Source organism: Perca fluviatilis, chromosome 3 (assembly GCF_010015445.1).
Source record: "Perca fluviatilis chromosome 3, GENO_Pfluv_1.0, whole genome shotgun sequence".
NCBI classification, from domain to species: Eukaryota; Metazoa; Chordata; class Actinopteri; order Perciformes; family Percidae; genus Perca; species Perca fluviatilis.
The window spans coordinates 45,596,536-45,606,518 of NC_053114.1; the positions used below are offsets into that span (position 1 = coordinate 45,596,536).

Genomic DNA, 9,983 nt, shown 5'->3' on the forward strand with positions numbered 1-9,983 from the left:
ATGCAGAAAAAAAACGTTAAATCATGAACGCTGAGACAAGAGAAGCCAGACGAGAGGACGGAGGGATGGAGGAGAGAGGTTAGAGAAAAGAGGGATGGAAGGACAGAGAGAGAGATCAGTACCGGCCAATCACGGAGGGTTTGGACAGACCAGCGGCGAGAGGCAGAGATTGGGAGCTTCTGATTGGAGGATAATAGGAAGGAGGAGTGGCCCACGGCAGCATGGGGACAGGTGATTGGACGGAGAACAACAACACAGGAAAACAACAAACAGAAGCCCATCAGGGAGACGAGACGTTTAAATCCTCTAACACACATGGGGCCAAACTCGCGGCCCGCGGGCCAAACCTGGACCCTCGCAGATTCAGAGTCGGTCCACATATTTGATTAGGTTTTTCTGACGTTTTTGTGTGTGTGTGTCTCGCTCTGTGTGTGTGTGTGTGTGTGTGTGTGTGTGTGTGTGTGTGTGTGTGTGTGTGTGTCTGTAGGTCTGTCTGTCCCTCTGTGTGTGTCTGTGTGTGTGTGTCTGTGTTAGTCTGTGTGTGTGTCTCTGTGTGTGTGTGTGTGTGTGTGTGGGTGTGTGTGTCTGTCTGTCTGTCTCTGTGTGTGTGTATCTCTGTGCGTGTCTGTCAGTGTGTGTGTGTGTAACTTTGTATGTGCGTGTGTGTGTTTGTATGTGTACGTGTGTGTGTGTGTGTGTGTGTGTGTGTGTGTGTCTGTCTGTCTGTGTGTGTCTGTGTGTTAGTCTGTCTGTCTGTTTCTATGTCTGTATATGTGTGTGTGTGTCTTTGTATGCGTGCGTGTGTGTGCGTGTCTCTGTGTGTGTATGTATGTGTATGTGTATGTATATGTGTGTGTGTGTGTGTGTGTGTGTGTGTGTGTGTGTGTGTGTGTGTGTGTGTGTGGGTGTGTCTCTCTGTGTGTGTGTGTGTGTGTGTGTGTGTGTGTGTGTGTGTGCGTCTCTGTGTGTGTGTGTGTGTGTGTGTGTGTGTGTGTGTGTGTGTGCGTGTCTCTCTGTGTGTGTGTGTGTGTGTGTGTGTGTGTGTGTGTGTGTGTGTGTCTCTCTGTGTGTGTGTGTGTGTGTGTGTGTGTGTGTGTGTGCGTCTCTGTGTGTGTGTGTGTGTGTGTGTGTGTGTGTGCGTGTTGTGTGTGTGTGTGTGTGTGTGTGTGTGTGTGTGTGTCGTGTCTCTCTGTGTGTGTGTGTCTCTGTGAGTGTGTGTGTGTGTGTGCGTGTCTCTCTGTGTGTGTGTGTCTCTGTGTGTGTGTGTGTGTGTGTGCGTCTCTGTGTGTGTGTGTGTGTGTGTGTGTGTGTGTGTGTGTGTGTGTGCGTGTCTCTCTGTGTGTGTGTGTGTGTGTGTGTGTGTGTGTGTGTGTGTGTGTGTGTTTGTGTGTGTGTGTGTGTGTGTCTCTGTGTGTGTGTGTCTCTGTGTGTGTGTGTGTGTGTGTGTGTGTGTGTGTGCGTGTCTCTGTGTGTGTGTGTCTGTGTGTGTGTGTGTGTGTGTGTGCGTGTGTCTCTGTGTGTGTGTCTCTGTGTGTGTGTGTGTGTGTGTGTGTGTGTGTGTCGTCTCTGTGTGTGTGTGTGTGTGTGTGTGTGTGTGTGTGTGTGTGTGTGTGTGTGTGTGTGTGTGTGTGTGTGTGCGTGTCTCTCTCTCTGTGTGTGTGTGTGTCTGCGTGCGTGTGTGTCTATCTGTGTATGTGTTTGTGTGTGTGTGTGTGTGTGCGTGCGTGTCTCTCTGTGTGTGTGTGTCTCTGTGTGTGTGTGTGTGTGTGTGTGTGTGTGTGTGCGTGCGTGTCTCTCTGTGTGTGTGTGTCTGTGTGTGTGTGTGTGTGTGTGTGTGTGTGTGTGTGCGTGCGTGTCTCTCTGTGTGTGTGTGTCTCTGTGTGTGTGTGTCTCACCCGTTCTTTGTAGTAGAAGGACGAGATGGACACGGTGTCTTTGTCGGAGCGAGTGGGGCTGCCGCTGTACAGCCGCAGGGAGCTCTGAGACTCTGAACGCATCTTCATCGGAGTCAACACTCCGCTGTGATAGGCCGACAGAGCCGACAGGGACCTGAACACACACACAAAACACACACACACACACACACACACACACACACCACACACACACAGACAGACAGACAGACAGACAGACAGAGACACACACACACTCTGAGAGACACACAACACACACACACACACACAGACAGGAGAGAGAGACACACACACACACACAACTGAAAAAAAAAAAAAAAAAAAAAAACAGGAGATGAGCAGCTTAGCACAAAGACTGGAAGCAGGGGGAAACTGTTAGCTTAGCTGAAAGTTCCTCCAGTGTCTACTTTGGTATTTTTGCTTATTGTGATGTCATTTCCTGGAGTATCTTCACATGCTTCATATCCCTAAAATAAATAAAACCTAAACTTAAAAGGTTATGTAAGTCACTAAACCATAGTCATTAATAAAAAGGTGAGATATACAAATTTTTATCAACAGAGTGTAAAGGCCTTGCGATTAAATTGATGTCACCTGGTTTTGCTCCGGACATGGGAGCGTACAACGTAATGACGAAAGTGTGTGTGTGTGTGTGTGTGTCTCTGTGTGTGTGTTTCTGTGTGTGTGTGTGTGTGTAAATGTGTGTAAATGTGTGTGTCTGTGTGTCTGTGAGTGTCTGCGTGTGTAAGAGTGTGTGTGTGTCTGTCTCGGTGTGTGTATATATCTGTGTGTGTGCATGTGCGTGTGTGTGTATATCTGTGTGTCTGTGTGAGTGTGTCTCTCTCTCTGTGTGTGTGTCTGTGTGTGTGTGTATACCTGGGAGTGGGCTCGGTGGGCGGGACAGAGCGGTGCATGGTGATTGGTCGAGTGAAATAAACGAGACAGCCAGTGCCGCAGAAACGAGCGCCGGAGGTCCGAGGGAACGGGATGTTGGCGTCCTGGGAAACCATAGCAACGTTTTAATATATATATATACATACATACATACATAAATACATACATACACACACACATATACATACATAACACAAATTCAGACAAAATATAAAAACAATTTTTTTAGTGCTGCCATTATATACAATTCAATGTTCACTTTGTTCAATAAAAGAAAGTTGGAAATTCTATTTGTTTAAATCCAACAAGCAGTTTATTGTATTTTAGCAGAACTGAGAACACTTTAATATCCGATTATTTATCCAAGTGATATCGCTATTCCCATATTCAACAAGTATATCGCATATTTTTCTCATATCGTCCAGCCCTAACACAGTGTGCTTGCAAAATCCACACAAATCCACACACAAACCACACAAAAAAGATGTGTGTGTGTGTGTGTGTGTGTGTGTTTCTGTGTGTGTATAGGCTCTTTCCGACCAAGTAGTTACAGGAATGTATTATATGAAAAGTCCCCTTCTAAGCAGTTCTACTAACTACTCTCTGTGGCCATAGGGACTGGTAGTAGAGGTAAGGGAGGGACGCAAGCACTTTATAGCGTTAAAATAAGAAAACACACCAAAAAAAAAAGTATGATCTAAATACTAAATCTAATGTATATAGTATTGTCATAATTTAAGCAAGTCTCCCGAAGAGAACGGTTATCTCTCGTGTGTGTGTGTGTGTGTGTGTGTTTTTTGTGTGTGTGTGCGTGTGTCCACGCTTGTGGAGTTTAACGCTGAAAAGACAGTTAACCACAGGTTCCCGTTAATCTTATGATGGACATGTGTTGTGATATTTAAACAAACGATCCGCCAACGGTGAAATAAAAGCCTCTTATTAACGAGAGTGGTCTGAGAGACCTCCAGCTTACAGCGGGGTCTCTGAATGGGTGTCTGTTACCTGATAGGACAGTCTGGATGTCTGTTACCTGATAGGGCAGTCTGTTGTCTGTTACCTGATAGGACAGTCTGGACGTCTGTTACCTGATAGGACAGTGTTGCTGTAGTAGGAAGCTGGACGTCTGTTACCTGATAGGACAGTCTGGACGTCTGTTACCTGATAGGACAGTCTGGACGTCTGTTACCTGATAGGACAGTCTGGACGTCTGTTACCTGATAGGACAGTCTGGATGTCTGTTACCTAATAGGACAGTCTGGATGTATGTTACTGATAGGACAGTCTGGTTGTCTGTTAGATAGGACAGTCTGGACGTCTGTTAGACAGGACAGTCTGGTGTATGTTACCTGATAGGACAGTCTGGGTGTCTGTTACCTGATAGGACAGTCAGTCTGGATGTCTGTTACCTGATAGGTGAGTCTGGATGTCTGTTACCTGATAGGTGAGTCTGGATGTCTGTTACCTGATAGGACAGTCTGGTGTCTGTTACCTGATAGGACAGTCTGGATGTCTGTTACCTGATAGGACAGTCAGTCTGGATGTCTGTTACCTGATAGGACAGTCAGTCTGGATGTTACCAGATAGGACAGTGAGTCTGGATGTCTGTTACCTGATAGGGCAGTCTGTTGTCTGTTACCTGATAGGACAGTCTGGATGTCTGTTACCTGATAGGGCAGTCTGTTGTCTGTTACCTGATAGGACAGTCTGGATGTCTGTTACCTGATAGGTGAGTCTGGATGTCTGTTGCCTGACAGGACAGTCTGTTGTCTGTTACCTGATAGGACAGTCTGGGTGTCTGTTACCTGATAGGACAGTCTGGGTGTCTGTTACCTGATAGGACAGTCAGTCTGGATGTCTGTTACCTGATAGGACAGTCTGGATGTCTGTTACCTGATAGGACAGTCTGGATGTCTGTTACCTGATAGGGCAGTCTGGATGTCTGTTACCTGATAGGACAGTCTAAATGTCTGTTACCTGATAGGACAGTCTAAATGTCTGTTACCTGATAGGACAGTCTAAATATCTGTTACCTAATAGGACAGTCTGGGTGTCTGTTACCTGATAGGACAGTCTGGACGTTTGTTACCTGATAGGACAGTCTGGATGTCTGTTACCTGATAGGACAGTCTGGATGTCTGTTACCTGATAGGGCAGTCTGGATGTCTGTTACCTGATAGGTGAGTCTGGGTGTCTGTTACCTGATAGGACAGTCTGGACGTCTGTTACCTGATAGGACAGTCTGGATGTCTGTTACCTGATAGGACAGTCTGGATGTCTGTTACCTGATAGGTGAGTCTGGGTGTCTGTTACCTGATAGGACAGTCTGGATGTCTGTTACCTGATAGGTGAGTCTGGATGTCTGTTACATGATAGGACAGTCTGGTGTCTGTTACCTGATAGGACAGTCTGGATGTCTGTTACCTGATAGGACAGTCAGTCTGGATGTCTGTTACCTGATAGGACAGTCAGTCTGGATGTTACCAGATAGGACAGTGAGTCTGGATGTCTGTTACCTGATAGGGCAGTCTGTTGTCTGTTACCTGATAGGACAGTCTGGATGTCTGTTACCTGATAGGGCAGTCTGTTGTCTGTTACCTGATAGGACAGTCTGGACGTCTGTTACCTGATAGGACAGTCTGGACGTCTGTTACCTGATAGGACAGTCTGGACGTCTGTTACCTGATAGGACAGTCTGGACGTCTGTTACCTGATAGGACAGTCTAAATGTCTGTTACCTAATAGGACAGTCTGGATGTATGTTACCTGATAGGACAGTCTGGTTGTCTGTTACCTGATAGGACAGTCTGGACGTCTGTTACCTGATAGGACAGTCTGGACGTCTGTTACCTGACAGGACAGTCTGGTGTATGTTACCTGATAGGACAGTCTGGGTGTCTGTTACCTGATAGGACAGTCAGTCTGGATGTCTGTTACCTGATAGGTGAGTCTGGATGTCTGTTACCTGATAGGTGAGTCTGGATGTCTGTTACCTGATAGGACAGTCTGGTGTCTGTTACCTGATAGGACAGTCTGGACGTCTGTTACCTGATAGGACAGTCTGGATGTCTGTTACCTGATAGGACAGTCAGTCTGGATGTTACCAGATAGGACAGTGAGTCTGGATGTCTGTTACCTGATAGGGCAGTCTGTTGTCTGTTACCTGATAGGACAGTCTGGATGTCTGTTACCTGATAGGGCAGTCTGTTGTCTGTTACCTGATAGGACAGTCTGGATGTCTGTTACCTGATAGGACAGTCTGGATGTCTGTTACCTGATAGGTGAGTCTGGATGTCTGTTGCCTGACAGGACAGTCTGTTGTCTGTTACCTGATAGGACAGTCTGGGTGTCTGTTACCTGATAGGACAGTCTGGGTGTCTGTTACCTGATAGGACAGTCAGTCTGGATGTCTGTTACCTGATAGGACAGTCTGGATGTCTGTTACCTGATAGGACAGTCTGGATGTCTGTTACCTGATAGGACAGTCTGGATGTCTGTTACCTGATAGGGCAGTCTGGATGTCTGTTACCTGATAGGACAGTCTAAATGTCTGTTACCTGATAGGACAGTCTAAATATCTGTTACCTAATAGGACAGTCTGGGTGTCTGTTACCTGATAGGACAGTCTGGACGTTTGTTACCTGATAGGACAGTCTGGATGTCTGTTACCTGATAGGACAGTCTGGATGTCTGTTACCTGATAGGGCAGTCTGGATGTCTGTTACCTGATAGGTGAGTCTGGGTGTCTGTTACCTGATAGGACAGTCTGGACGTCTGTTACCTGATAGGACAGTCTGGATGTCTGTTACCTGACAGGACAGTCTGGATGTCTGTTACCTGATAGGTGAGTCTGGATGTCTGTTACCTGATAGGTGAGTCTGGATGTCTGTTACCTGATAGGACAGTCTGGATGTCTGTTACCTGATAGGACAGTCTGGATGTCTGTTACCTGATAGGTGAGTCTGGATGTCTGTTACCTGAAAGGACAGTCTGTTGTCTGTTACCTGATAGGACAGTCTAAATGTCTGTTACCTGATAGGACAGTCTAAATGTCTGTTACCTGATAGGACAGTCTGGATGTATGTTACCTGATAGGACAGTCTGGGTGTCTGTTACCTGATAGGACAGTCTGGATGTATGTTACCTGATAGGACAGTCTGGATGTATGTTACCTGATAGGACAGTCTGGGTGTCTGTTACCTGATAGGACAGTCTGGATGTATGTTACCTGATAGGACAGTCTAAATGTCTGTTACCTGATAGGACAGTCTGGATGTATGTTACCTGATAGGACAGTCTGGATGTATGTTACCTGATAGGACAGTCTAAATGTCTGTTACCTGATAGGACAGTCTGGATGTATGTTACCTGATAGGACAGTCTGGGTGTCTGTTACCTGATAGGACAGTCTGGGTGTCTGTTACCTGATAGGACAGTCTGGATGTATGTTACCTGATAGGACAGTCTGGATGTCTGTTACCTGATAGGACAGTCTGGATGTCTGTTACCTGATAGGACAGTCTGGGTGTCTGTTACCTGATAGGACAGTCTGGATGTCTGTTACCTGATAGGACAGTCTGGATGTCTGTTACCTGATAGGACAGTCTGGATGTCTGTTAACTGATAGGACAGTCTGGACGTCTGTTACCTGATAGGACAGTCTGGATGTCTGTTACCTGATAGGACAGTCTGGATGTCTGTTAACTGATAGGACAGTCTGGACGTCTGTTACCTGATAGGACAGTCTGGAGGTCTGTTACCTGATAGGACAGTCTGGATGTCTGTTACCTGATAGGACAGTCTGGAGGTCTGTTACCTGATAGGACAGTCTGGAGGTCTGTTACCTGATAGGACAGTCTGGATGTCTGTTACCTGATAGGGCAGTCTGGATGTCTGTTACCTGATAGGACAGTCTGGAGGTCTGTTACCTGATAGGACAGTCTGGAGGTCTGTTACCTGATAGGACAGTCTGGGTGTCTGTTACCTGATAGGACAGTCTGGATGTCTGTTACCTGATAGGACAGTCTGGATGTCTGTTACCTGATAGGACAGTCTGGGTGTCTGTTACCTGATAGGAGCCGTATGTGTTGGTGACGCGGGGGAAGGCCTGCAGGGCCGGAGCGACGGGATTGGACAGGACGAAGGGACCGGAGGCGGGACCGTCCTCCTGCACCTGACAGAGAGAGACACAGCGGGACGATTTAACAGCTCGTCTGCTTCACCCTCTCACACCTTCCTGCGGTAAAGTCTCAGGTTTACCTGGTTGCTCTCTGACAACATGGCGCTGCCACGGTCATTTGTTTTGGAGCCAAACCGGTAGAAAGGGAGGAGACAGGAGATAAGGGAAGGAAGTGTGTGTGTGTGTCTCTGTTTACTGTCTGTGTGTGTGTGTGTGTGTTTCTCTGTGTGTTGTTGTGTGTGTGTGTGTGTGTGTGTGTGTGTGTGTGTGTGTGTCTCTGTTTACTGTCTGTGTGATGATGATAGTGTTTCTCTGTGGTATGTGTGTGTGTGTGTTGTGTGTGTGTGTGTTGTGTCTCTGTTTACTGTCTGTGTGTGATGGTGTGTGTTTGTGTGTCTGTGTGTGTGTGTGTGGTCTGTGTGTGTCTGTGTGTGTGTGTGGTGTGTGTGTGTGTCTCTTTGTGTGTTGTTGATGTGTGTGTGTATGTATTGTGTGTGTGTGTGTGTTGTCTGTGTGTGTTCGTGTGTGTGATGTGTGTCTGTGGTGTGTCTGTTTGTGTGTGTGTGTCTGTGTGTGTCTCTGTGATATGTGTGTGTGTGTGTGTGTGTGTGTTGCGTGTGTGTGTGTGTGTTGTTGGTGTGTTGTGTGTGTGTGTGTGTGTGTGTGTGTGTGTGTGTGTGTTGTGTGTCTGTGTGTGTGTTTTGTGTGTGTGTGTCTGTGTGTGTCTCTGTGTGTGTCTGTGTCTGTGTGTGTCTCTGTGTGTGTGTATTTGTGTGTGTGTGTGTGTGTGTGTCTGTGTGTGTGTGTTTGTGTGTGTGTGTGTGTGTGTGTGTGTCTGTGTATGTGTCTGTGTGTCTGTGTGTGTGTGTGTTTCTGTGTGTGTGTGTGTGTCTGTGTGTGTGTGTCTGTGTGTGTGTCTGTGTGTGTGTCGTGTCTCTGTGTGTGTGTGTGTGTGTGTGTGTGTGTGTGTGTGTGTGTGTGTGTGTGTGTGTGTGTGTGTGTGTGTGTGTGTGTGTGTGTGTGTGTGTGTGTGTCTGTGTATGTGTTTGTGTGTCTGTGTGAGTGTGTGTTTCTGTGTGTGTGTGTGTGTGTCTGTGTGTGTGTGTTTTTCTGTGTGTGTGTGTCTGTGTATCTGTTTCTTGGTGTGTGTGTGTCTGTGTGTGTCTATGTGTGTGTTTCTGTGTGTGTGTGTCTGTGTGTGTGTCTCTCTATGTGTGTGTGTGTGTGTGTGTGTGTGTGTTTCTGTGTGTGTGTGTCTCTCTGTGTGTGTGTGTGTGTGTGTGTGTGTGTGTGTGTGTTTGTGTGTGTGTGTGTGTCTCTATGTGTGTGTGTGTGTGTGTGTGTGTGTGTGTGTGTGTTTCTGTGTGTGTGTGTGTGTGTCTCTCACCATGTCTGACTCCAGACAGGACACCAGCTGTCTAACACACGGCTCCAGACAGTTCTGGTTCCTCTTGACCTTCTGCAGCGATGTGTCGGTCAGAATCTGGACGGAGAAAACACCACAGTTAGCAATCTGTTAAAAAACGGTACCCATCAGACACGGTGTGTGTTTGGTGCGTTCAGGAGCGTGTGTGTGTGTTTGGTGCGTTCAGGAGCGTGCGTACCTTCTGGATCTTGGTCTTCATGGCGGAGGGGATGGTCGTCGGGGCGACGAACTGGAAGGTGGGCGCGGCGTTGTTGGGATACTGCGCCGGGAACTTGACCACGAGGTGAACCTGATGGCTGCCGCAGTGAGCCGACACCACGCAGCTACGGTTCACCGCGTCCATCTGCACACACAGACACACACAGGGACACACACACACACCACGCACAGACACAGAGAGACACACACACACACACAAACACACACACCAAAACACACACACACACAAACACAAAAACACAAACAGAGAAACACACACACAGACACCAAGAAACAGACACACACACACACACACACACACACCAAGAAACAGACACACACACACACACACACACAAACTTACCTCAAGGAAGCA

The 9,983-nt window shown here is 47.3% G+C and overlaps 1 protein-coding gene across 2 annotated transcripts in view; it reads right to left on the reverse strand.

Annotated features, from left to right (window-relative positions):
* The window catches only part of wdr59 (WD repeat domain 59), a gene marked incomplete at its 5' end in the record, with an annotated part of 26,630 nt that extends 16,878 nt beyond the window's left edge, over positions 1-9,752 (reverse strand). The window contains 6 exon segments of one of the 2 annotated variants that reach the window (XM_039794136.1): positions 123-179; positions 1,896-2,049; positions 2,790-2,911; positions 7,873-7,977; positions 9,371-9,466; positions 9,588-9,752. In XM_039794136.1, coding sequence (XP_039650070.1) covers positions 123-179; positions 1,896-2,049; positions 2,790-2,911; positions 7,873-7,977; positions 9,371-9,466; positions 9,588-9,752 — 699 coding nt within the window. 2 annotated transcript variants of the gene reach the window in all.
* Between the last annotated feature and the right edge of the window lie 231 nt (positions 9,753-9,983).